The sequence below is a fragment of the Anomalospiza imberbis genome, chromosome 4, assembly GCF_031753505.1.
Source record: "Anomalospiza imberbis isolate Cuckoo-Finch-1a 21T00152 chromosome 4, ASM3175350v1, whole genome shotgun sequence".
In the NCBI taxonomy this organism is placed as follows: Eukaryota; Metazoa; Chordata; class Aves; order Passeriformes; family Viduidae; genus Anomalospiza; species Anomalospiza imberbis.
The window spans coordinates 41,230,695-41,258,542 of record NC_089684.1 but is presented as its reverse complement, the minus strand read 5'-3'; the positions used below and the strand labels follow the sequence as shown (position 1 = coordinate 41,258,542).

Sequence of the window (27,848 nt, the reverse complement as noted above, 5' to 3'; positions counted from 1 at the left end):
CGCTGCTCGCTCTCCGCCGTCCCCGCCGCGCGGGGGAGGAAGTCTCGCGAGCGCGGGCTCGCGGGGCGGCTCGCGCGCTGCTTGGCGGCTCCCGCCGGGACGGGCCGGGCCGGGCCTCGCTCCCTCCACCGGCCGCGCTCCAAGAACCGAGAACCGCAGGCCGCCGCCTCTGCCTCCTCCTCTGCCGGAATACCGGCTGCCGCCCTCGCCTGTCCGCAGCGCGCAGCCCGCCGGACGCCAGCCCAAGCCTCGGCGGAGCGCCGTTTCCTCACGGCGGGGATCATGTCCGCCGGGCAGCCGCCGCTGCCGCCGCAGCCGGACGAGCCGCCCGCTCCGCCGCTGCCACCAGGCGCCAACATCGGCGAGGCCGCGGGGACGGGGCCGCCCTGCGCCGCCGGCCTGGCCGGGGGCGACATGAAGATGGAGGTGAGTCGGTTTGGCCCGGCAGGGTCCCCCCGCTCCCCCGGCGGCAGGTGGGATACCCCGGGCCGCGTGGGGCCGCGGGAGACAATGGAGGAGCGGCCGTAGGGCCGCACCTGGCAAGGCCGGGCCGCGCTCCGCTCCCGCCGCCTTCCCTTCTACCCTCTCTCTCGCCCTGAGCGCGGCCCGGCGCGGTGGGAGGTGTCCGGGGGTGTCCCATCCCTCCGCGCCCCCTCCTCGCCGCGCAGGTGGTCGCGCTCATCCTGCCGCTGGGACACGGGGAAGAAAGCGCTGCGGCCGCGTCACGCCACTTATTTGTTTTCTAAACGGGGCAGCAGGAGCCCTCCGCGCACCCGCAGGCTTTCTGTCTGCTCCTGCTTCCCCGAGACCCTGCCCGGCCTTTGCGCTTCCTGCTCCAGCGGCGAGCCAGCCCGGCGTCTGAAACGCATGGGCGATGTTTGTCTGCTGAAGTGCTTCAAAACTTTTTTTTTTTTTTTTTTTTTTTTTTTTGAGTGGGAGGAAGACGGTGTGAGGGTTGTGAGAGGGGTTGTTTCGGCAACAGGTGCATATATTCCAGAAATTCCAAGGGGTTGGAAGTGATTGCCTGGAGATGCTAATTCTATCGTAGCATTTTTTCTTTAATGATAGCAGGAAACTGGTCGGTCCTGCTTTCAGCGCTGCCTATTTTGTACTCTTGAGTCACGCTGGGCTGTTCAACATGCTTGTTCTAAATGAATTTGCAAATGCCATGTTTGTCGGATGATCAAGTAGCCAAAGCACTGTGGGAAATAAATCTTGCTCGAACCTGCAGAAATAGGGCAGTTCCAGGCTGGAGTTTAGCGTGTGCAGGCTGGAAACTTGTGCTCTCGCGGTGCCCGTGTGCGAGGGCTCTCTGTGCTGCCAATTCCGTTCCTTTTTTACCTTGGGAAGGGATTTCCTAGCGTACAGTGAAGTTTGAGTTGGAATGCCTTGGAGCCCTGAGCATCTGAAGGACTGTTTTCTCTGGTCTCCAGCTAAATTGCAGGGTTCTGTCATCTGTGCAGCAGATGATGAGCTCGGATGGCCAGTGCCGCTCTGCTGCTGTGCTTTCCAGGTTAGGCATTGTGGGAGAAAGGGGAATTGCGAACAGAAGTTCAGGTGGTCTTCTGCTTGTGCTTACTGGGTGTTGGCTCAGTCCGGTGATGGATGAGTAAGAGGATTTGCTTATAACTTCAGAAAAGCTTTAGCCACAACTTCTTATGCTCAATTCTTTGTATTCCGACTTGTGAATTAAACATTTGTGTTAGGATTTTTCTGTTTCCACATGCCTCACCTGCCAGAGGCTTGTGAGGAAATACCCACTGACGAACATCCTGTGTCTTGCCAGCCTTTGTTTCATTTGTTCCTTACTTTTCCTGTTCCTTTGTTCTGTATTGGCCAGTAAAGATTGAATTTAGCCCCATACTTACTTAACTCAGTTAAATAAACGGTAAAAACACTTGAGAGCATCTCATTTGTTTCATTTTCTCACCCTTTCATGAGTCATTTTGTTATATGTTACCTTAGCATTGTTTATCAGGGAAGGATCATCTCACTGCTTTTAGTTTTAACAACAGAAGATGAAAATGCATATGGGGTGATGATGTGGAAAGAGTTAAGCTAAGGGCAGAAAAGACAAGGATAAAAAAGCCCTGATCCAAAAGAGTAATTGAAGGCAGTATGTTAAGGATTTGGCAGGAAGGGCATGAGGGAGGACTGCTCTCTCCTAGCCAGCTGTTTTTTCTGTTGTTAGCAGTACCATGGGTGATAAACATTATTTAATTTAGTAAACTACGTAGGAGAAAAATACAGTTTCCTAAACTCCTCCTCAGCTTTCAGGACAAAAGTGCAGTGTGGATTCTTGTTTAGATTTGTTCTTTTAATACAGAGTGATGAGGGATTGGGGTAATCTGGCAAAAACCTTGAAATTACATCAGAGCTGGTGGTTTCACAGTCTGTATCAGAGCCAGCTTCAGCTCAGCACCCTAGAAGTGGCATGCTGATCTCCTGGACCACAACTGTCTCCCTCATTCACATTGATGTGATGCTTTAATGATGGAATTAAATCAGATTACAGAGACCCAGCTCTGTCCCTCACCCTGTGGCAGGGATCTTCGATTCATCTCCAAGTAATTGCATAGGAAATAATAGAGAGCTGACTACTATCTATCCACATCAGGTGCTACAGCCAACTTTTGCTGCTTTGATAAAATGTGAAACAGGCGCGTTCTCCTTTAGATGGGTATCTTCCCTTTTTTAGAAATATTTCTTCTTAATTCTTTTTCATCTCAGGAGTCTTTTGATGATGCATCTCCGGCAAAGCAAAAAGAAATCCAGGAAACAGATCCTACATATGAAGAGAAAATGGTATGTAATATTTGGCACTGTGTACAGCTATTCATTAGTACTGAATTATTTAAAATAGATTGGATAAATAGTACTCCAATTATTTAAAATAGATTGGAGTTTTCTGTTTGCTTGTTTGAAATATCTTAAACGGATTTATAAAGATTTGTCTAGGGATTTAAAAATATTTAAGTAATTTGAAACAAAAAATATTCAGAAGAACACTCATGGGGCCATTCTCCTTTCCAGCATTTTAAAGTTACCTGCAGAGCAGTCCCTCCAAGGGGGATTATAAAGAGTTGAGCATTTAGCTTCTCAGTCAGAACTGGAAAGATTCTCTAGGAATCTCTTTATGAAGCTTTAATTAGAGTCTTCAGAAAGGAGAACATTTGTTATTTTCCTTGTTTTTTATTTTTTCATAGCTTTTATATATAAAATGCAAGAGATGGAGTTGTCTATTCCTCACCATCTCATTGCAGTTTCTTTCTCAGTTGCTCCCTGTTTGCCTTTCTCCCTGTTTGTAATTCCAGTGTCTGTGACTCCCTTCATAGGAAAGTGAAACTGATTCTTATAATTTGCTGCTTCCTCTGTTATTTCTTCTTTCCACTGAAAATAACCCTGTCATCTTCTGCATATTTCTTTGTGCTACTTTGTGGCACACTGAAGGATGTGAATTTGGAATCCTCTCCTTTAGTCTTTAGACAGACACAATAACAAGGGCAATTGTGTTTTAGAGATGCATTGAAAAAGAAAATGGGAAGAGCATCTCTGTTGGTATAAGGATAGCTCAGGGTTGCAGAGTACAGTTCTTTACTGTGTGCTGTCTAAAAGACATAGAGAATGTTTTTTAGTCCCTTAAAAGAGCATCCTCAAGTGCAGTGAAAGCAAGTGTGGGGATGTGTGTGCAGGGCCAAAGCTTGCAGAAGATTCCTTACTTAAATCTTAGAATGAGGAACCTTCTACAATGCAGTCTGCATCACTTCTACTTCTCTTTTGTACAGCCAGTAAAAAAAAAAAAAACTTAAAAATAAGGGTCAGCAATTTGGATGGTAGTGAGATCTTACCTAGTTTAAACCTCAGACATTCCTACAAAGTAAAGAAACAAAACCTATGAAGAATAGACATGAAAACTTCAGTTTTGTGGATGTGGATTGTAGCTCTGTCATTCAAGCTTAAAATACCCTTAGAGCGAGTCTGAGTCCTCTGTGGTACATCGAGATCTCTTTTGTGGTCTCTTTATTCTCTAACAGTTAGCCTTCCTGTCTCTTCCATAGTGCAGGATCTGCTCACACTAAGGAGGAAAACACTCACAGAGCTGCTATTGCTCTTGCAGAAGCCTGGAACATATGTTCCTTTTTACTAAGAAAACGGACTTCCTGTAGCTTTGCTGCAAGTTGCTAAATACCAGGTTATACTACCAGATGGCAGAATGTCAGAGTGGTTACTGTTAGCCTTAGTAGTTACTGAAGCTGGTTTTGGCTTGTTTGTCTGTTCAAAGTTTTGGTGTGGCCTTGGCAGGGTGTGTTGATTCCAAATGGAATCTGTCTCAGTGAAGCTGAACCTTTCAGATACTAATATTGTCTGCTGTAATTTTTCTTGCAGAGTAGAAATAGCAACTCCTATCAAAGGGGGCAGCCTGATGAGTTAGGCTGAGCATATCTAAGGTCTCTGCTACTGAAACAGATGTTCTGGCTTGTGGCTATGAGCTGTTCTGTCCTCACTGCCCCCTTTGATGCCAACTCTATTGCTTATCTGACAGCACAGGGATGTGCTGTATCTCACTAAGTAGGCAGGTCACCAGTGCAGTAGGGAGCAATTGTTGCCAGTTTGGTTAAAATGAATTAGTAGAATGAAGAATCCTGTGTGTGATGCATAGGGGAAAAATTCTAGGAGTGGGACTATCACTTTTGATTAGAGTAAGTTGTTAAAGGGAGTCTGGCCTCATCTAGTGAGACTTGTGCAATCTTTGTGCCAAAGTCAGATTTTAGTTTTGGCCACAGGTCTGTCTCACAGCTTTGATCTTGCTGCATAGCAAAGATGAACCTTGGCCTCACAAAAGAGTATTGAATCTGTCAGCAGCAGGTATATTGATGTTACTCATCTCTTCTTTGGTGTTGTAGTGATGTGTATAAAGTAAAGTGAATCGATATTGAAAAAATATTTGTTTGCTTTTTCTTTTGAATTAATACATACTCGAATGTCTCACACTTATTCCGTTTAATTTTCTTTTGTCACCAGCAAACAGACAGAGCAAACAGATTTGAGTATCTATTGAAGCAGACTGAGCTCTTTGCTCATTTCATTCAGCCTGCTGCTCAGAAAACTCCAACTTCACCTTTAAAAATGAAACCTGGACGTCCACGAATAAAGAAGGATGAGAAACAGAATTTACTGTCAGCTGGCGAGTGAGTGATGAGACATACTATAAATAAGATTTTATTGTACTTTAAAAGTGGAAGTTGAACTTGCTAAGCTTTTGTCCTGCGTCTGTGTGTGTACGCCTTTTTTTCAACTGCCCACCTGTAAGTTGAGGATTGCTTAAGGAGTTACAGGAGATTTGTGTTTATGCTTTCCAGCATGAAGAAAAGCAGGGGCAGAAAAGTAAGGCAGTCATGGCTCTAAATTGTAAGAGCTAATGGAGAGCATCACTATGCAACACCTTGCAGGCAGCTTGAAAATTGTAAGTCTAGAAATTTGGATTGCCTTCATTGCAGCTTATGTGGCTGCAGTGTTTGGCAGGTGCAGCAGAACTTAAATGCGGTGTTGTTCCCTGTCTTGTAGTTAAAAGGCCAGTACTGATGCACACATTAATCCCTGTCCAGTCAGTTTGGGCTGATATTTGAGCCTGCTGAACATGAATTCTAGTGAAGAATGTTGCTAGAAATTCATTTTTGTGTTAGCGTTCTGTATTGCAGTATATACATTGATGTACATTGTCACACTACGACACGGAAATAACTCGCGCACTCACTCTAAGATCCAAAAGAAGAAAAAGAGGAAGTTTTATTTCTGACCTCGCAATACATAGAATTCTGAAAGTGACAGTGGATTGGAGGATGAAATTGCCACCTCTCCAAGCACACTGGTCCAACGAACAGTCCATCAATTCTCTCCTCCCACAAAGAAGAATGCAAAACAGTCATTATTTACATGAACAGTACATGAGAAACTCTAGTAAAAATATGTAAATATCAGAAGGCATAGAAAACCTTTAAAAGAACTGTAAAACTTTTCAAAGAACAGGGCAACAATACATTAAATTTAATTTTGCAGCAACTTGATGTCTTTTCAGTTTGTCCACAAACTTTCTACTTTCTTGGACTTTTCCAGCTATCGGCACCGTAGAACAGAGCAGGAAGAGGATGAGGAGCTGTTAACAGAAAGCTCCAAGACAACAAATGTCTGCACTCGATTTGAAGAATCTCCATCATGTGTGTTTCCTTCCTTTTTTTTTTCTCACCCCTGTTCTTTTTCTTAAAAATGTTTAAAATAAACTTGATTTGCATACTCTCTAAGGATAATGAAATAACGTGGTGGGACAGGAGAGGGAGGAAAAAATCCAGCACTGAGCTAATGGTACAAAATGTATTATTGAGGAAATGCTTATTTTCATTCCAGCTAGAACGATGGTCCAGTGAGTCTTGTCCCTTAGAAATCCAGTTGCTATGTTTCAGTTAATAAGAAAGAGTTTTTAAGTCATCTTATTATTTTTACACGTGTAACCTATATTCTGATATAAAGCAGCTAACAGCTTCCAATTAATTTAATAGTACTCAGTGTTCTGTTGTTGTAATGTTTGACTGTGTTCTGATTTTGACAGCGATGATGGATTTAGAATTTCTATGTGCTTTGGGTTCTTGCAGAAAACAAACTGTTGCAGCAACTTGCAGAAACAAAATTAATATGTTGCTGTCTCCACTCTGCATTGTCCTTGAATTTATTACATGAATTTATTACTCGATTTTGTTCTGTAGCTTTGGTAATCACTATCAGTTAGCAGTCAACAGGTGGTGAAATTCTTTCTGAAGTTTTTGTGTATATTTTAGTCTATTCTTTGATGTCTTTTAGATGTGAAATGGGGAAAGCTGCGCGATTACCAGATCCGAGGACTGAACTGGCTTATTTCTCTGTATGAAAATGGCATCAATGGCATCCTGGCAGATGAAATGGTATGCACAGAGCCTGTGTTTAGGATCACTTAAGAACACATGCAATACAATGCCATTTTAGTCCAGCAGTGTGTATATATATGGGAGTTTTAATAACACAAAATGCAATATATAGTTAGCCAGTCTTATTTTTCTACTGTGTTTAAAATCATTAATTATAAAAGTATCAAAGGTATTTTAATTTAAATAAATAGTGCAGGCAGGTTTCGAAAATAGACATATGGAAAGGGAATCTGTCAACCTTTAGGAACATGAAGTTGGTGGAGGGGAGTTGTTCCACAGAACGACATGTCCTCTGTTTTCATTCTCTCTAAATTGCAGGTGTTTTGTTATGGTATTCTTCAGCTGCCCTTGTGAGGAGAGCGTCATATGAAAAGAGCATCAAACGTGGAAACAATTCCTATTTTTAGGGCCATGTGTAGAAACTAGCATATGAGTGTCCTCTATGGACTGATGTCCACAGAACAGCTACAGGAGTGGGAATTCTCTTGAAAAAATGATGCAAAGATAGACATAGCTAGAGAGCTGTGTTAAAATTTCTCATACATCATGACCATGGACATTTCAGTTGGCACTGGCCATAGTAGCTTTTGCCTGTGTTTTCTATTCTTTTTCCCGAAAGATAAGGGATGATTGCAGAAGAAATTGTAGTAGTTTCAATTGCAGGTGGTTTTGTCCCCTTAACAATTTTAGTTGTATCTCTTTTTCATAAGGAGTAGAAAAGAAGAAACAAAAGACTAAAATCTAATTAATTTCAGTGTATTGCATTTCCCATATCTTGTAATTTCTGTGTAATAAAACTTAAAGACAAAAGAGTTTAAATTACTGTTCAGTAACATGCTTCATTTTTAAATACATCAAGGTCTTTTTAAACATACATGCTTATGAATAGAGGATTTTTTTTGGCTAAGTGGAGAGGGTTGTTTTAACAAAAACACCTCAGAGGCTTTATAAGCCCTTGGATTTGTGGTATTCCAATATCCATTTTGTGTTAAAGAGATTAAATATTATTAAATATTTTTTTGTTTATTCTTAGGTATTAATTGTTTTGAAGTTATTAATGCATTTCACACAGCCTATAAACACTTTTCCACATCTTGTACCCGGTGCATTTTGGTTATTTTGAAGACAAAGGCTCGAACTTTAGAAACAGAAATGACTTGTGCTGATGGCGCTTGGGGTTTTTAATTCCCGTGCATTTGAATCATATTTTTGAATTACTTAAAGTATAGGAATGATCTGGTTTTTCAGTTTTTCCTCAGTTTTGTTTTATTGAAAATTGTATGTTGAAGATACCGTGTTATACCAGACTCTCAGTATTTGTTTTCTTCTTTGAGATATGCAGTTTTTTACACTGGTTTGGCTCTTTCCTCACAGGAACTGATGTAATTTCTGGCCTGTGGAAGCCTCCTTTTAAAAATTAATTAGAACATATTTACAATTATGAAGCATTAATAACATAATATATACAAAATATGACAGCATATATGACAGTATATAATATTGTGGTGACAGTGTTATTAATACTTAAGTAATTTAATAAATTAAAAATTCCTAAGGGTTCTTAATTTATTCACTTTATGTCAAGTTTAAGAGAATACCTAAGTCCAATTTTTAAAGTTTGACCTCTAAATAACCTGAGTACACCATAGTCTACGAAATAAAGTTTTGGGAAATAATGTTTCCTTGTACTTTTAACAAGTTGTCTTACTTGAAAGGTAAGGCAAAATTCTAACTTCATAATCCAAGGTTCCAAAATTATACTCTTGCTACTTTGTTATAATGAATTGTGGGAAGCCCTGCAAGCTTTTCCTAACCAAGACTTTGATACCCTTTTTGTATCTCCCTCATTCATTTGGGCTTCTGTGCCTTCCACACTGTGCTCAGAGCTCACTCTTGGGTTTTCTTGAAGGTTTTCTGAGAGGTTTTCTTTTTTCTAACACATTACTGTGTCTTACAGGGTCTTGGGAAGACACTGCAAACAATTTCTCTTCTTGGCTATATGAAACACTACAGAAACATTCCTGGACCTCACATGGTGTTAGTTCCTAAGTCCACTCTGCAGAACTGGATGAATGAATTCAAGAGATGGGTACCAACACTTCGAGCAGTTTGTTTGATTGGTGACAAAGACCAGCGAGTAAGTTGGGCTATGGTAGTTTTTTCTGTGTGTTCCTGTGTAAATCCAGCATGTGATCTTGCTGTCCTTTCCCTTTCCTTCCTGGAGAGGGATGTTACTTGGATTTGTAGTGGTTTAAGACTTACAATGCTGCCTACTTGGAGTATAACCAGCTTAGAATTCATGTGTGTGTTGCCCTGATAGTGCTTCATCACTTTATATTCATAATTTCTTTTTCAAAGATTTACAGTCTCCTTTTATGAAGGCAGGACACGGCCAGGAAAATTGTAACAGTGCTGCTGTGTTCTTTTTGCTTTAAATTTGACAAAGCTTCAGTAACCAGCTGTCACTTTGTTATCTAGGCTGCCTTTGTAAGAGATGTGTTGCTGCCTGGAGAATGGGATGTCTGTGTAACATCATATGAAATGCTTATCAAAGAGAAGTCAGTATTCAAAAAGTTCAACTGGAGATACCTTGTTATAGATGAGGCCCACAGGATTAAAAATGAAAAATCAAAGGTAATTTATTTTACACTGAAAAAGAGATCTGTGTGGCTTATTTAGGTGGTGGTGTGGGGACTAGTAATGTTTTATATTTGGTCGTGTCTCAATGTCCTTCAGTTATCAGAAATTGTGAGGGAATTCAAGACTACCAACCGGCTGCTATTAACTGGAACTCCACTTCAGAACAATTTACATGAACTCTGGGCACTTCTCAACTTCCTTTTGCCAGATGTCTTTAACTCAGCTGAAGTGAGTATTCATTTCTGCTAATCAAATTCATTTTGCTGGTTTTCCTGATTTGAAAATAGACCTGGATATGTATAGTTAGTGGTGTCAGTTACTTATAAGTGATAGATTGAGTTAGAAATACTTGTGTTATAAAGCTTTTTGTAAAATAGGCCAAATAGGGTAATTTGTTCTTTTACTTCCGGGCTATATGAGAGTTGTATTCGTTCACCATTGTGATGCTATTGCACCTTGAAAGGAAGCCTCTTAAAAACTGATGATTTTGTTGATACAGGATTTTGATTCGTGGTTTGATACCAACAACTGTCTAGGGGATCAGAAACTGGTGGAGCGCCTTCATATGGTGAGTCCTTTTGCCTTTTGTACAAGTGTTATGTTTACCTAAGTTAAATCCTAAGCAGTTCTTCTAATGCTTCTTATGACAGACTATTTGGATGAGAGAGATTATTCCACAAATTTTCAGTCAAGCAAAATTAAGTCAAAGGACACAGAATGATACGAAAAGTGATTTTGACCTAATCTTTGAGTCTTTCAAATAAAGCACATGTATAGCAAATAATTTCTCCATATAGGTTGTCTTTTTTCAGATTGTCTAATAATAGGTCTTGTATCTGTTATAGAGAATATCTGCTCTTTGACTTGTCCATTGACCTGATCAGTGTTTCAGTTTCCAAAATGCATGTAATGATTGACCTCTTTCAGGTGCTACGACCATTCCTTCTCCGTCGCATCAAGGCTGATGTGGAGAAAAGCTTGCCTCCAAAGAAGGAAGTTAAAATTTATGTGGGCCTCAGCAAAATGCAGCGAGAATGGTAATTAATGCATGTGCTCGACTGGGCTGTTGTTAAAGCTCAGAAGGAATGTGCTGTCTGTGACTTGAAGGTTGTGTGGAATTCGATTTATTCTCTGTGGTGTACTCCCAATTTATACCTATTTCTTTGTGACACTGCTATGACAGAACCGTGCATTTCAGGGAGATTTACCTGATTAAATGAAGGGTAGGGTGAGCTTTTGACAATTACTGTTGCTTAAAGACTTAAGGAAACTTGCTTAACTTCTTGCTTAAAGAAAAGGAGGCTCAGGAGGAACCTTTTGGCTCTGCACAATTCCTGGATGGGAGGGTGCAGCTAAGTGGGGTCGGCCTCTTCTCCCACGCAACTGGACAAGAGGAAATAGCCTCAAACTACACCAGGAGAGGTTCAGGTCAGACATCAGGAGGAATCTCTTAATGAAAAGGGTTGTTAAGCATTGGAATAGACTGCTCAGAAAGGTGGTGGATTCACCATCTCTGGAGTTATTTAAGAAAATGCTGGACGTGGCACCCAGTGCTTGGTGGTGTTTAGCTTTAGGTTGGAACCGGTGATCGCAGAGTTCTCTTCCAACCCAGTCGATACTGTGACTCTGTGCTACATTTCTGACTTGCCCAGAGGCAAAAGAATGACACCCAAACCATGTCCCATGGCTGCCATGATGCTGAGGGCAGGTTCTGTCTCCCACAGTCTTCTCCTGGCTTACACCCATTCAAACCTTTCCTCCTCCTCCCTCTGCACCAGCAAAAGATGCAGCTTGTGAATCATCTCCTAGCTTCATTTTAGACTTCATTTTAGAGTGAACAGAAGGGTTTTTGTCTTTCCTTGCTGTAGGTATACCCGAATCCTTATGAAGGATATAGATATCCTGAACTCAGCTGGGAAGCTGGACAAGATGAGACTGCTGAACATCCTGATGCAGCTGCGAAAATGCTGCAATCACCCATACCTCTTTGATGGAGCAGAGCCTGGCCCACCTTACACAACAGACATGCATTTGGTCACTAACAGTGGCAAAATGGTAGTTCTGGACAAATTGCTACCTAAGTTGAAAGAACAAGGTATGCATCTCCTTTCTGGGGTTTTGAGAGTTTTTTGGTTCAGTGATGTTTTTGTGTATTCTGAGCAAAAACCAGCAGACTTTAGCCAGGATTATTGTTGGTTTCTAGTATGATACCAGCTTGGATCAATAGTCCCATTATGGCTTTTTGTGCTGAAGTGGTTTGATTACTTTCTTTTTTTTTTTTTTTTTTTTTTATCCCAAAATTTTTTTCCAATTTTTTGATCCTAAGTTGAGACCATAAAAACATCATTTGATTGGGGCTTTAAGTTTTCTTTCTTAGTCTTATTACTTATTTGAGATATAATTATGTAGTATTTTAGCCACACCTTTGATTTGCCATGAAGGACCATTTCAGATTCAGAGTCCTCATACAGAGTTCAAATCAAATCCTGGGTGAAATGTTGGTCTTTCTTGCTAGATGTGATTTTGAACAGCACCTGAGGTTTTTCTGTGTATTATATAAACACTCAGACATGGGGGAACTCTTGAGTTGTTTTAAAGTTATTTGATAGTAGGGACAAAGCTTTGAAATGGATTACTGTAAAACTCGCTTGCCACAGAGTTTTTGACACTGGAATCAATTTTTAACTCACTATTTTTTGAGTATGCTTATAGTAGTAACTTTACTAAAGAAGATGGACATAAGTTTGTAAGTGGGGACACTTTGAGGAAAAATAAAACCACGTCCAAACCTCAGCCTTCTGTAGTTTAAAAATAAACTGTACTTTGTATATTGGTAACATCCAAGCAGCTGTGGCCATATAACTCAAGACTAAAAACCAAACAATTCAGTGGTTACTGTGCTTTTTCGATCTTGATTTCTTCCTGTTAGGAGGTTTATTTATGAGGTGTTGTAATTAATACTGGCCTGGTCTCAAATCGAATTATCATCTTAAACAAGAGAGTTCAGATTTAACCCTAGAGTCCAAAGAGCAAAGGGAAGTAGAAACTTTTTTACATCCTGTGTTTTACTTAAATTTCTCCAGTAGACTGGAAATGGTTGAGTGTGTATACCTAAAGTACTGAATATTTCCTTTTTTTTTTTTTTTAAGTTGTTCTTGGCAGGTAAGTAAACAGACAAGTACTTAAGAAGAATTCACTTTATTTCTGGAGATCTCAAATCCAAAACAAACAAATACTTCAAAATTTTATTATTTATACTCGATGATGTTTTTATATTTGTGTTACCGCCTTACTCTGCTGTGTCTGGGAACTTTTTCTTAAGGAGTACAACACAAAATGAAAGGGAAAAGCCAGCCATTAATTACACAGTGACATATCAGAGTAAGACAAATGTGTCCCATGGCATGGATGTGCTGTGCCAGCAGCAGCTGCAGCCCTGCATTGTAGTTTGGGGTCTGAAATTCGAACTACTTTTCTTCTCAGTATGTGGAATTGCCCTCCTTCCTTTTCTGGTAGTGCAGACTGGAGAGTTTGTTTAATCTTACATTTTGGTGAAAGCATAAGAAACCTTTTTACCCAAACAGGCTCAAGGGTTCTAATCTTCAGTCAGATGACAAGAGTTCTAGATATCTTGGAAGATTACTGTATGTGGAGGAACTATGAATATTGCAGACTGGATGGACAAACTCCTCACAATGAGCGACAGGTATTTACAATTTTAAGGATTGTATTTATGTAAAAATACTACTTGTAAAACATTTTGTTTAACTGATGTTCTTTTCATTTATTTAGGCTTCCATTAATGCATTCAACGATCCTGACAGCTCAAAATTTGTGTTCATGTTGAGTACACGAGCAGGAGGTCTTGGAATCAATCTGGCTACTGCTGATGTTGTAATCCTCTATGATTCAGACTGGAATCCACAAGTAGATCTCCAGGCTATGGTAAGATTCCAGATGGAAATTTTGTTTTTCTTTTCTTTTTCTCACTGAACTTTGCTAGAAATGTGTACTTCCAAAATAAATCGGTATTTTCCCATTTTAGCACAGGTGTAGGATTTGTAAGACCAATTTTCACTTCAAGTGCAGCTTCCACTTTGTGGAGCCATTAGTCCTTAGTCACATTTGAGTTATACAGTGTTTTATGCAGTGGGAAATGCTGGGTGTATGCTACACCTCTTAGTATTGTTAAAGGCAAATAGCCTACTTGGATAAGTAAAAATGAACTAAATCTCAGTTGTTAATCCCGAAACTATAAAGCTTTAAAGCTTTACTGTTGTGGGGAGTGGAGGTGAATGTGTTTGCACTGTTTTTCCTGTGATATTGAGAATATGATAAAGTTGATTTAAACTTTTCAAAAACTGCTTTTGTGGTGATGGTAATGGAAGGATCTCATTTTAGCAACTGTCTTTAGGGGTTTTTTAAAGTAGATTTGGATGCATCTCCATTCTGGATACATGTCAATGACATTAGTGACTACCTAAGAAAGCAAAGCTATTTAAAAACTGCCAGTGTTTTTTTTTTTTTTTTTTTTTTTTTTTTTTTTTTTTTTTTTTTTTGGTTTTTTTTTTTGTTTGTTTTTGGTTTTTTTTTTTTTTTTTTTTTTTTGTTTTTTTTTTGTTTTTGGTTTTTTTTGGTTTTTTTTTGACAAATGAGGCCTATCCGAGGAAATGTTTTTAATTATTTCAGTTAACCTGTGGGGTCTCAAGTACTCTAGCAAAAATTACTTCAAAAGAATGATGGAACTGGTGTCTAATAGCTCAAGTGAGGCAGTACCAGCTATCACTACAGGTGTATGTTGAGAACACTAATTTTCACAGTGGTTCATATTTCACTAGTCAGGAGAGGCAGGGTATTGTATTTTTCTTGAACTATTCATGGCACTACTGAAGGGTTTTGAGAAAGGCAGCTTGTGGTCAGCACAGAGATGATTTCTTCATGCTTTGATTCTACAGAAGGTTGCTTAAGGTCAGAAGCATCCAAGTCTTCTTCCTTATGTTATTTAACGAAAAACCCCAAAACCTGCTATTTTTTAGCTATGACACATAGAGACAGACTCACTGTCAATGTTACTGAAAAAAAAACCCAAACTTGCACTATAGATAAAATTGTAATATATTGGGTAGCCATGGATAGTTACTTAAACATTTAAGTAACCTGTGCTGTTCTGTTTTGTAAATTCATGTGTTGGAAATAATGAAAATCTTAAACCTAAGTATATTGTCATACTGGAAGGCAAGTGCTGAATTTTTTGTTACTGTTTTGGGCAGGATCGAGCACACAGAATTGGCCAGACCAAGACTGTCCGGGTGTTCAGGTTTATTACAGACAATACCGTGGAAGAAAGGATAGTGGAGCGTGCAGAAATGAAACTCCGCCTAGATTCCATAGTCATCCAGCAAGGCAAGTATATGAAGGCACTTCGTATCTAGGATGAAATTCCCTTCTTCTCCCATTGTAAACCATGGTGGAATCAGCCAGTAAGAGCCAGTAGGAATGTTGCTTTTGCCTCATCTGAACTCTGAAAAGAGTGTGCAAAGGCCTCATCCACTTGAAAATTTGTTTTACTGTAGGAGTAGGCATTTACTCACTAACTTTTTGCTTACCTCCCTAGTGGGATATAGTCAGATTTGTTTTTTTAAAGCATTCAGTTTCTTATTTAAACTGGGGAAATGAATGCCTTTCCTTTTTCTAATAATAGATGGAGAAAAGTAAGGTAACCTTAGTTGACTTGCTTGGAATCAGTAATATATAGCTTGTATGTAGAAATATAAGGGGGAGAAAAATCCTGTATTGCTCCTTCCATAACATAAACTCTTTAGTGAGTTGCTATCCTCAAGCGTTTTTATCTTTAGGAAGATTGGTGGATCAAAACCTGAATAAACTTGGAAAGGATGAAATGCTGCAAATGATCAGACATGGAGCAACACACGTGTTTGCCTCAAAGGATAGTGAGATTACAGATGAAGATATTGATCACATTTTGGAAAGAGGGGCAAAGAAGGTGAGAAGGTTTGAAAAGGGGAAGCCCACCTGTACATTTAAATGTGATGGCAAGATAGTGAGTTTCTGGATGGTAACTTGATTCCAAGCTGGAGAGAAAAGGGGTTTTGCTGTAGAGGGTTTTTGTGTTACTCAATCATGTTTGTTTTTTCTGATGTTGTCAATAAGATGTTTTATAGTCAAGTACCTTCTAGAATGGCTCCTCTTCTTTCTGGCAACGGGATGTTTTAAAATGAAGTACCTTTCAGAGTGGCTCCTTTCTGGAATGAGATGTTTAATAATGACATGTCTTCCAAAATGGCTTCCGTTCTATCTGGGAATGAGATGTTAAATAATGAAGTACTATCCAAATGGCTACTGTTCTTTTCTGTATCTCCTGTCCAAGACTGCGGAAATGAATGAAAAACTTTCAAAGATGGGTGAAAGCTCCCTTAGGAATTTTACTATGGATACTGAATCTAGCGTGTATAATTTTGAAGGGGAAGACTACAGAGAAAAACAGAAGGTAATGTTTTAAGTTTCTTTTGGATGAATGCACTGAATTGCATGTTTTAATCATACATATTTAGGAGATACTGGGTAAAATACAGTGTCATCTATGAAAATAGTTTAAATAAAAACACTTGTAACACTTAAAATAAAGTAGATCTAATTTTATCTAAAACTTGTAGCTGGTCTGATGATCTTGCAAGACTTAATTTTTGGTTTTGGGGGTGGTGGGTTTTGTTTTAATAGTTGGCATTTACAGAGTGGATTGAACCACCTAAAAGAGAAAGAAAAGCCAATTATGCTGTGGATGCTTACTTCAGAGAGGCTCTTCGAGTCAGTGAACCAAAAGCACCCAAGGTGAGTTGGCTAATCAAAATAAATAAATTTTTTAAATATGCATGGAAAATGGCTGAAGCTGGAAGCAACAAGTAGGTCTTTAGTCATAAAAACTGCTCTGTTCACTTTTATAAAGTGGAGAGACTATTTAAATTTAGAAAAAAATTGCCAAAGGACTTGAGACAAACTTCTGTGAGAAAAAATAAGAAGAGTATGAAACTTGAAAGATGTTAGGGAGGGTGAGATCAAGTTTTTTCTGGTTCTTATTTAAGCAGCTGTAAATTTTCATGTGGAAGATTGATGCTTTAAACACATGTGACTTTTTCACCAGCCACCTCCTCCTCCTCCCAAAAGACCTCTCTTCCCCTTCTCTCACTGCTCTTTTACTTTTAGAATTCTTTGTGGTGGTTGATGTGTCTTGCATAGCGTGACTTTTTACCCCAAGTTAAGACAGTGCATTTTTGTAACAATAATGGTTTTTGTTTGCTCATAAACTTAAATCACTTCTTACAAGAAAGCAGATTCTGGATGTGAAAGGGAGCAAATGCAAACTTTGTGTTTCAGGCTCCACGGCCTCCAAAACAGCCAAATGTACAGGACTTCCAGTTCTTTCCTCCTCGCCTGTTTGAACTATTGGAAAAAGAGATTCTCTACTACAGGAAAACAATTGGTTACAAGGTAACTGAAGAATTTCCTTGACCAGAGGGATGGAGCAACTCTGAGAGTTGGAGTTGTTCAGTCTGGGGAAGAAAAGGCTCTGGAGCAACCTGATTGCAGCCTTTCAGTACCTAAAGGGGGCTTACAGGAAAGCTGAAAAGGGGCTTTTTACAAGGGAATGGCTTTAAACTGACAGAGGGCAGGTTAAGGTTGGATATTGGAAAGGAATTCTTCACTGTGAGTGTGGTGAGGCACTGGCACAATTTGCCCAGAGAAGCTGTGGATGACCAGTCCTTGGAAGTGTTTAAGGCCAGGTTGGACAAGGCTTTGAGCAGCCTTGTCTAAGTAGAAGGTGTCCCTGCCCATGGCAGGCGGTTGGAAAAGAGGTGATTTTTAAGGCCCAGTCCTTTCTGTGTGATCCTCTAAATTCCCGCAATGGAACAGTTTAATGCAACAGTTGGAGAATATATACTTTTCTAGCCTTTCACAGTAATTTAAACGGAATAAAATCATGTTCAGCTGTAGAAATTATTAGGTTATATTAACAGGAAGGTTATCTGTGGAAAATTAATTCAGTTTTACAAAGTGCAAAACATTTCAGGTACCTCGTAATCCTGATCTCCCAAATGCAGCCCAAGCACAGAAGGAAGAGCAGCTTAAGATTGATGAGGCTGAACCTCTTAATGATGAAGAGCTAGAAGAAAAAGAGAAACTTCTAACCCAGGTATTGTTGGGTCTTCAGTGAGACTAAAATCAGCCAAATCTTGTTTTTTGTTTCACAGCGTGATGGGAACATTTCTTGGTCATTGGTTGGCATGTACCGTAGTTAACACATGTGCAAATTTTGGTTCTGACTGAAAAGAGTTTCTAGCATTAGGTTTGTCATAAGCCTATGTCATAGGATATCTTTGAGGAATGTGCACCAAGTTAGCACTTGGATTCTCTTGAATCCTAGTCTGGCATTGACTATAGACTGTGATGTCTTTCTATGGGACCTTGCAGAATGGCTGCAGAGCTGGGTGTGCTGCATTCCACATTATTTAATGCACATCTTCTGGCTCAGTTTCACACCCATATGGAAGTGAATCTTGGAGACTGAATGGTCAGTTTTCCTAAACTACATCTGGTAGTGGGTAGTTCCCCTCACTAAAAGAGGATGTGAGCTGAATAGGTGTATAATTAGGAAGCGTGTATATTTAAATAATATAAAACAGGTGAATGCCTGGTATGCCTTATTTGGATATTGTATTTATACGTTGTATTTTGGCAGGGAATCGGAATTACAGGACAGGATTTCTTGCTTGCGTAGTAATGAGCTGGAACAGCTCACTGTGGAGATACCAGAATCACAGAGGTCAGGAATCAGTACAGTCCAGTAAGCTGTGGCTAAACCACAACATGGCTAGCAGAACTTGCTACTTCCCACTACTTGTAAAAGTTACTGCTAATACGAAATGAACCTATTTTGGCTCATGACTTCAGCAGTGGTACTTGTGTCTCTGCTGAGCATCACCATCACAAGATGGCTTTAGTCCTTCTGAGGGAGAGTGACCAGGTACAATGGCTGAGGGTGTCTGTGAGGCACCCGGGAGGCCTTTTTGACAAAACAAAAGCCATTACACTGCTTGCTTCACTTAAGCTTTTTTTTTTTTTTTTTTTCTTAGAAGGCAATCCCACAGAGAGACTATTAGGAGGAGGGATTAATTTTGCAGCTGAAAATTTATCAGAAATTACTAGGTAACTAAAGAACTAGTACTAGTCATTTTGCAATATTTAAATGGAGAGACTACAGTGACTGCAGTATAAAAACAGTTTTACCAAATTAAACTGCAGAGAAAGAAAAGGTTTAAAACTGGAATGATGGAAGCATTACAGGCAATTACAAGAAACCTATTTAATCAAATTTGGAGATGGACAAATCCTGTAACTCTGTGCAATGTTTCCTCTTGATTGCTGTGTAGGGCTTCACTAACTGGAATAAGAGAGATTTCAACCAGTTCATCAAAGCCAATGAGAAGTGGGGCCGTGATGACATTGAAAATATAGCACGAGAAGTCGAAGGAAAAACCCCAGAGGAAGTCATTGAGTATTCAGGTAACTTAATTCTTTACTCAGCTCTGAGAGTATCTAACTCTGCTTGGCTCATTTGAGCTGCCTGAGAACATGGTAACATCTTACTGCTGAGATTTCTTACATTGCTGTTTAAGATTTTTGGGGTAGAATTATACTGATGGATTTTGGATCTGCTGGTCTGTCTTTTACCATCATTACTGCCTGCCTAAGGCTGTACTAAAATGCACACATAAACTCCTGCTCAGCCACTTCACTATATCCTGAATCTAACTGGGTGGCACTGTCTTCAGTTCTTGTTAATTTTTGCTAAAGGAAATGCTGAGAAACGCTGCTCAGCTGGAGAGATTTCCCTTTTCCTTGTATTCATTAACAAGAAGTTAACCTTTACTTCCTCCTTGAGAACAGAACACAGTAAATACATCATGATTGAACATACAGTGACCACTGGTTTTTGTAACCTGAGTCCTCTTGGCTACTTACCTCTCATGTCTTAGAACTTTTTTTTCCACTGTAGCTACAAAGTCCTGGCACTACATTTCTAAAGGTATAGAGCAGGTTGAAAATGTGAAAAATTCTTCTAAAGAAACCCCTTATTTAAACACCTAATTGTCTTTTAGGCACTTGCTTGTCTTCGGGCACTCAGTTGCCCTCTTGCTTCTCCTGACAAAACTGTATTCTGTTACATCTGTTTCCATTTGAAGAAGCTTTTTTTTCCTTTGAGGAGACTGACACAAAATCTTTCTGGCTTGTATTGTACCTCACTTAAACTGAAGATTCCTATATCTACCCTCTTCAAAATAGCATTTGTAATACTGCAGCACATGGTAGCCAGAAGGGAAGGTTTCTTACCAGCTAAAGGCATGCCTGTTGTTACACAGCAGTAAGTTCTGGTAAAAGGAAGGAACAGCTAAAATCCTTTTTTAAGGTTAGATCTCTGACTTTTACAATGCATGATAAGAAAACTAACCAGTTGTTCTTTTCTTAGCTGTGTTCTGGGAAAGATGCAATGAACTCCAAGACATAGAGAAGATCATGGCTCAGATTGAAAGAGGAGAAGCCAGAATTCAGAGACGAATCAGCATAAAAAAGGCTCTCGATACAAAGGTGGGTTTGCTTGGCTTCCTGATTTTTTTCCTGGTGCCAGTGAGGGGAGATACAGGACTCCTGTCTGGACAGTGCTGCTGATGTATGACGACATCTTGGGTGTGACATTGGCCTTTTTGCATAACATTAAGCAATTTCTTCCTATGGCTTTTCCATCCCATGGAAGTGCTGTGGTCACAGCCTTAGCTATGATCTACCCTCGTGTTTGTAACAGTCTTCGGTATTACAGCACACAGTTCAGAGTGCTGTGTAACAAACTCCACATAGTACAGGCTCTGGGGAGGAGCACAATTCCTTTTGGACACATGCAACTGAAATAAGGAGACAGAGGGATGGAGTCAGGGAGAGAGAGAAATGGAGAGAGAGAGAAATGGGGGGAGAGAGGGATAGAGAAATGGAGGGAGAGAGGTAGGTGGGGAGAGAAAGGAGTAGAGAGATGGGGAGAGAGAAACAGAGGAAGACAGGTGGAGAGAAATGGAGAGAGGTAGCAGGAAATAAGTAGAGATAGTGGAAGACAAAGGGAGTTAGAAACATGAAATGAGAGAGCACTTTAAAAATACTAATCCAGCAGAGAAGGCTTTTGTTCTTGTCTGTGTTTCACCAAATAGTATTTGGTAGTGAAGAGATTTATAGTTAATTAAGACACTTTATTGGAATTTTCTCCCCGCTTCAGGTTTGCTGAGTTAGTTGTCTTCTAGGGAAGAAGTGTCAGACTCAATAAACCAGAAGGCAGCTGAACCATGTGCTAACTCTCATGTACCTTTTTACTCTTACTCTGCCTTTACCAGTTCCTGAGGATTTGTGTTAAAAAGGATCGTTGCCATTTGGATCCTGAACAGTCTTGCCTGTTTTTAAGTGTAGTGAAAATCTGCCATTAGTCAAAAGATTACAAAGCTGTCTGTTGTCTAAACCAGAATTTGCCAGTTTAGATAGCTTTAATAGATGCACTGTCCTGAACCTACAGGCATTTTCTTGTGAAGACTTAGCATGGGAGATCCTTAAAGATCTAGGTTTCTGTCCTCATATGATTTATTGCTTTTATACAAAAGACTTCCGTGCTAATTCTCACCTATTTCTTAGCTTTATGTGGTCTTATTTCTTTTGTTCAGATTGGGAGATATAAAGCCCCTTTCCACCAACTAAGAATATCCTATGGTACTAATAAAGGGAAGAATTACACTGAAGAGGAGGATCGCTTCCTAATCTGTATGCTTCACAAACTAGGATTTGATAAAGAAAATGTCTATGATGAATTAAGACAATGTATCCGAAACTCGCCGCAATTCAGATTTGACTGGTTTCTCAAGTCCAGAACTGCAATGGTATATATATATATATATATACGTTTATATATATATATCTACATCTCTTTTTTGTTCATGAATACCTATCACAATAATAAATTAATTTGTTAATTAATTGCTTCTGAAATACTGAGGTAGGTGCATGGGAACGAGGATTTACCTCTTTATAACTTTCTGACAACTGTGTGGGTGTCAAATGCAGCCATGGCAAATGGGAGGAGTAGTTCAAAATTCTAAGGTACCCTTTTCCAATTTGAGTTAAATATAAATGTGTTTTACAAAGCAAACATATGCAATCAAATCCATCCCTGTGAAGCCAAACAGTAAGTATCATAAAACATTTACTTCTTTGTTACTCTGAAAAGATTCAGTGAAACACTAACCTATTCACCAGCATTTTTAATATTCTAAGAGGATTTTTACATTTCGTGGCTGCGTAAGGTACTGATTGAATGTTGTGTAATGCAGGAGCTGCAAAGGAGGTGTAATACTTTAATCACTCTAATTGAAAGAGAAAACATGGAACTGGAAGAAAAGGAAAAGGCAGAAAAGAAGAAACGTGGACCGAAACCATCTTCGGTAAGATTTAAAAGGCATTTCTGTGAAAAACCTCACTTGAAAACAGCATTTTTTTAAGTGTCTAGGACAAGTGATAGCTAAAGTTATTTGAAACCAACAACTTAGAGAGCAGTGTTAAAAGCTGCCTGAAGTTCATGTCAGTGTTCAGCTAGTCCAGTTGAGGATGTCAAATAAAGTAAAAAAGGTTCTTAAGTGTAGCTCACATGCTTTGGAGCAGATCATCTTGTTAAGTTTTGGATCACTGGGTTGGTACACTATATAGATTTACCCTGGTGAGTACATCAGGGATGTATTTGGCTTTTTGATTTATATAATCTGCTAAATCATCCACAGATCTATTTACAAATGGGCCTCTAGAGCTAGATTTGGGAAAACAGCACATATGCTTGACAGCGCTCTTTGCTGACTAAATTCAGAGTATTGCTAATATGCAGGCCTATTTTGTAAATAAAATACCACCTTTACACATTTTCTTAACGCCAGTTGTTCAGGTTGTTGTCTAGAGCTGTTGTAGCAAAAACTTAGAGGCACAACTTACTTGACAGATGTGCAGAAATCAGTAAGGTGATGTAAGTGACCAGTAAGTGATGGATTATTAAGTTTCTTAGACATATTCACAGAATATCTAAATGTGTATTTAGAAATACCTTTTCATAATAGGAAGCTTTATAACATCCTTACTTGTTTTTTACACTTTTTACCTCTGTGAAATCGTGCTCTTATAGATTTGGAGAATGACAAACAACAGCAAAGATGTGCATATTTACGATATGCCACATTTGCAATTTATCACATTTTAAAGCTGCCAGGGTGTCAATCTTCTCCATCTGCTTTGTTTTGAAACACATTGCTTGCTTACAACCTTTCTTTATGACAACAACTTACTATAAAATCTTACCTTGCAGGCACAGAAGCGCAAAATGGATGGCACTCCTGATGGGCGTGGGAGAAAAAAGAAGCTAAAGCTGTGAATGCAGAATTTTTTTAATCTCTAAATTTAAGAAGTAGTTCTTTAATTTACGGGTCTTCATAAGATGTACTGTATAATGCTTAACTGTTTTAAAGAACATTGGGTTCATCTGTTTATTGAACTAGAACATAGTACTTAATTGTAGTTTCACTTTTTTAAATGCAACAGCTGTGCTGAATTTTTTTTACCATTAACACTTGGAGTAATAAATTGTCTTCATTTATTAATAAGGCTTCTTGTGACCTCTTTTTCCTTAATATTTCCACTTCAACACATATTTATTTAGTCATGCCCCAGTTTCGTCTTAGGTTGTTGTGAATATTATGAGAAATAGAACTGTTTAGTAGTGTTTTCTTGGTTCAAGCCACCACTCAAACTCTATTTCTGGAAACTTTGTGCCTCTGACTTTACCTTTACTGAACTAACTGTACCAATATATTCAATTACTTGAAATTTGTGGAAAGGCTGGTTATTTACTTTTAGAATAATGATTGGAACAAAACTGTTAACACTTTTTGCTTAAAATCTGTGCCAGAAGAAAGCTTGGTGAATCATGCTGAGGTCTGCACTTCATTAGAATGACCTAAGCGTGGCAGTATTGGGTCTGTTGGCAAACAACCACGAAGTCAGAGCAAGGAAAAGTGACAATTTGGGAAACAACCCCTTCTCTCACACACTCAGGTGTGGTAAATGCAGAGATGGTTGTGACTGGAGTGAAAGGAACTGGTCCTGACTCCAGCTGTGCACAGCTGTACTTCGCAACTCTCATTCTGCCCTGAGCCAGTCAAACAGTGCCATGCATGAGTGATCCCTACATTGTCCCTTCCTGGTGCTGTGTCTGGCATCTGCTGACTGAGATGCCATCATCTAATGTAGCATAATTTTGGAATCTATGAAGAAAACAAACAAAGCAAAACGGACAAATGCTCATAAGCTCTGCTCAGTTTTGGCCTGGTAAGATCACAAATCTAAAAGACAGCAGCTTTGTGTAAACAGAAATTATGAAAAGTCAGTTTTGCTGAAGAGTCCCAGATGCAGCACAGTTCTTACTGGCACAGGACATGAGTTTCTGTTTGTCTGTGACTGGTTTGCAAACCTGCTGAGAACAGGGTGAGTAACCACACTTGCTCTTCAACAAGTCCAACAACATGATAATGTTGCAGTGTTAACAGCCAGGCCACAGCATGTCATACATTGAATTGTCCTAGCAGCCCTTGAAGAAAGCAGTTTACCTGCTTAAACGTAGCATACCCTAAAGAAAAATGCTTTAATGCTGAAGCCTTCCTTTAAAAACATCCATTTTCACCAAATCCCCCCAACCAAATACTATCAAAAAACCCCAAAAGAAACCATGACCACTTGTTTTAAATTAGTCTAAATAAAAGCTTTAAGAGCAAACAGAAGGGAAAGATTGCGTAGTGGGAAAAAACATGGGATAAAGCAAATGAAGCAGCACTTCATTTGTAATGATTGTCAAGTGTCCAGATGCAGTAAGTCAAAGGAACTAAACCTTATTTTCCCAAGTGGTGTCCTACAAGTTAGAGAAAATCAGTTTGCTTTCAGTAAGTAAGTAAAACAAGCAAAATATTTTGCTTGTAGATTATTTCAGTGTTTTCTGAGTGTCATCTGGAAAAAAAAAAAAGCTGCCTTTTCATAAGTATTTGCTTGTATTTTGATGTTATTGTCAATCAAAAAATAGGGTATTATTGTACAATATGGGAAAGCAGTCATCATTACTATTCTGAAGGGCTAGAATCTGTTTAGGAATGTTTGAAAGCACTTGGAGCATTGCCATATTCTTTTTCCAGTGTGTATTTACAATACAGTTTTAATTCACACGAGCCATATGCGTACTCTCCTTGCACCCAACTGCAATTACAGCCTTACCTGTGAGAGCCTCCTGTCCCTATGGAGGGAGTCCTCATTAAAATTTGAGAAAACACTGTCTGCCAACTTAAAAAATAGCCCCTAACACATAGAAATCCCCAACAAACCAGAACTCCCCTCATGCACAGTTACTATAGACTAGAGAACACCAAGTAGCAGATTCATCTGGACAGAGGTCCAAAGTCTGCTGTGAAATACATCTTAAGTCAACAGTGCCTCCAAGAGGCACTTGGAGAACGGATTAATCTTTCCTTAAGGCAGACTGCTGAAGTAGAATAGATAATATATGTTCTAAGACAGTTTATTTCTCCTTAGTGTGAATGCGGAGAGGCTATTGCATTTATCTAACAAAACACACGTCTAATTTAGGCAAAGACTCCACTCCAGAAGACCCAAAAGAGACTAGGGGAAATTGAATTAATTTGATTTAAAGCAGGAGGCACGACTCTCTCCTTTGATTTCATTTCATATAGACACCAATCACTGTTTTTTATGTTGCAAGAAAATCAAGTCTAATTCAATTGTTTTTTTCCTATGCAAAAAAGCCCTCAGGATTCTAAAAACGCCTGCTACCATTCCCTGCATGCTTTGCGTACCAGGATCTTGAATCTAGGTGAGTCAGCCAGGCACCCATACCAGACATCCATCCCTATTTCTGGTGGTCTGGCTGTACTTGGGCACTGCCAAGGGCAGAGGAACACCTCAGTGTTGCAGCTGAAGGAGTCACAGAGATTCTGAACTTGATCCACCCACAGACTTCAGATCCTTGTAAAGCAGATTAACACCTTTCACGTTACACCAGTCAATCTAAAATTATTAAATCAAGTTATAACCAAGCTGTTCTCAAAAACACTCGGGAGAGGAATTGCCTAACTTTAAGTGTATTTATTTTTGTATGTGAACACAGTGTGTTCCATGACTATCACTACTGGTTTATCATGGGTTTTTGTTTTATTTTCTGTTACAATTCTGTTGCAATTCATCCCTACAATTATGGCTCTTACAATGCAGTTCTTTTTAAGCAAGTTCTATCTTCTCTTCACTAGAGGGCACCCCATAACCACATATAAGCAACTACCAGCCTGATAACATTACAGCAAGTAAAATAAAGTTCTTGACAGGACAGCTGAGTTTTAGACTGATAAATGAGGGACTAATTAAAACCAAAATTATTTCTGGTCCAATACTACTGTTACCAGAAGTAATCATGGTTTTCATGATTGTGAGGAGAGAACAAATATGCAGTGTTTGTCTGCTTCCAGATGTGTCCTCTGAGCTTAGTGTGTCCATTCTTAGGCTTCCCAGCAGCATGGGGAGGTGGGTGTTTGACAGGATTCCAATCTGTAGTGGCCTGTGTCTCTCTGTGGCTTGCAGAATAGTTCCCTGCTCATCCCTTCCCTGGTGTTAAAGCCATGGCCTAAAGCACAGCTGCTTCACCTCTTCCACCAAGTGTTTGTGCTCCTGTTTCATACCAGTTGCCCTAAGTGGGGTGGTTCACAAGACTTCACAGAATGCTCCTGTAGCCTCCTCCCCAGCAAGAAATCATTCTCCTCCCTCCAGAGTGTGAGATGCTGCAAGTGAGTATCACAAATTGAAATGTAAATGTTTTCAATCCTATTTCTGCCTTTTTGAGATTTTTTTTCCTTTTGCTGAGGGCATCTTGTTGCTTTTTCATATAGAACTGTATTTTTAGGACTTTTTTTCTCCTTTTCTTTCCTTCCTCTGTCCACAAATGCCACCATTCATGTGAGGCCCAATTGGTTGTCTAAAGGCATGGGTCTAATGGCACATTTGTTCTGAAAATTGAATCAAATATCCTGGAGCCTGTAGCAGTGGCCTGGTTTGTCATGCTCTTGGCCAATTCTGGAGCTAAGAGCTGACTTGAAAAGCAGCATCACCACTGGGAGAAGGGGAAAATTGATCTCTTGGTTCTCCCACTCTCAGCTACATTTAATCCCCATGTTCGGATGGTTTACGTTTAGAAGCGCTGCAACGACTCCCAGTCAGGCATTCCAGGTTCTGAGTGTAGCAAGTCCCTGGAGATCTTGACCTCTGCTTTAGGCATGAACTCATGCAGATGGTGAATGTCTGTTTGTTCTCTTCCAGAGAAGCTGACTCAAACTGAGGCTTCGTAATGGAACCGACAGACAACCAGAACCGTGACAATAGGCAGGAATTAACTTGATGTAATCTTGGCTTCCCAGGTGCTGTGATGAATGCTGTGATGGTTTAGAAAAAGAATTCCCCCTCCAATGCAAGAATCAGAATTCCAGAGTGGGACAAATGAAGTAAGGATTGTCCTGTCAGTGAGAGTGGCTTCAGAGCACATTGGTATTTTCAGAGCTTCTGTTACAGACCCAGGCTTGAATGATGGCTGGGGTCAGGGCAGGTTCTCTGTTGAACTTTCTGAAGCCAATTTCTTATTACTGAAGCCAGGGCACACCCTTCTGCAGTTTGGGAAGCTTTGGGCCTAGGAGTATTTTCCAGTTTCAGTCTGGAGGAAAGTGCGAGTTGTGTTTTTTTGGGGTGGGGGCGATTTGTGCGAGTTCTTCTTATGGAACTTGTTTGAAGATGATGAGGACTGAGGTGATGTTTCATGGCAGACATTCAGTTTCATCTGCCATTCCGAACAGTCGGGTGTGTTTCCTGGTGACATATCAAATGTAGAGCAGCTGCAGCAAGTACAGCACTACTTTTAACTCTCCAATTCTGAACTGTTTCCCTCTGGAGATGGAGAGGCTGGGAGTTTCCCTGCTCCAAGGCTCCTGGTGCTGGATGTGTTGGTGCTAAGCCTGGGGGTGCAGTTCTCAAAGCTTCCAAAATTCCCTGACCTTAAGGGAACTGTGCAGG

The 27,848-nt window shown here is 39.8% G+C and overlaps 2 protein-coding genes and 1 long non-coding RNA gene across 5 annotated transcripts in view; 2 read left to right on the top strand and 1 right to left on the bottom strand.

Moving 5' to 3' along the window:
- The first annotated feature begins 156 nt into the window (after positions 1–156).
- SMARCA5 (SWI/SNF related, matrix associated, actin dependent regulator of chromatin, subfamily a, member 5) lies at positions 157–23,341 on the top strand. Of its 3 annotated transcripts, none has more exons than XM_068188012.1 (24): positions 157–426; positions 2,731–2,805; positions 5,023–5,189; positions 6,115–6,215; positions 6,853–6,953; positions 8,914–9,093; positions 9,435–9,590; positions 9,693–9,824; positions 10,096–10,164; positions 10,524–10,633; positions 11,465–11,691; positions 13,181–13,302; positions 13,389–13,541; positions 14,867–14,999; positions 15,452–15,600; positions 15,985–16,104; positions 16,335–16,445; positions 16,989–17,102; positions 17,683–17,805; positions 19,043–19,175; positions 20,140–20,258; positions 21,368–21,580; positions 22,031–22,141; positions 23,047–23,341. In XM_068188012.1, the coding sequence occupies exons 1-24, from the start codon at positions 283–285 to the stop codon at positions 23,110–23,112; spliced, it is 3,129 nt and encodes a 1,042-aa protein (XP_068044113.1). In that variant the 5' UTR covers positions 157–282; the 3' UTR covers positions 23,113–23,341. The 3 variants fall into 3 exon arrangements, with proteins under 3 accessions (XP_068044113.1, XP_068044115.1, XP_068044114.1); XM_068188013.1 differs by having other exon boundaries at positions 201–426; positions 14,867–15,003; positions 15,456–15,600; XM_068188014.1 differs by lacking the exons at positions 20,140–20,258; positions 21,368–21,580; positions 22,031–22,141; positions 23,047–23,341 and adding an exon at positions 18,352–18,435 and having other exon boundaries at positions 14,867–15,003; positions 15,456–15,600.
- The window catches only part of LOC137472695 (AF4/FMR2 family member 1-like), a 27,917-nt gene continuing 12,199 nt past the window's right edge, over positions 12,131–27,848 (top strand). Inside the window, exon 1 of the mRNA XM_068188022.1 lies at positions 12,131–12,135. The gene's annotated coding sequence lies outside the window, so the exon portion shown is untranslated. The remainder of the gene's footprint in view (positions 12,136–27,848) is intronic.
- Positions 13,391–14,870, bottom strand: LOC137472696 (uncharacterized). The gene is made up of 2 exons (XR_010998373.1): positions 14,291–14,870; positions 13,391–14,101 (listed from the first exon to the last, which is right to left on the bottom strand). It is a non-coding gene; the product is annotated as an uncharacterized lncRNA (long non-coding RNA).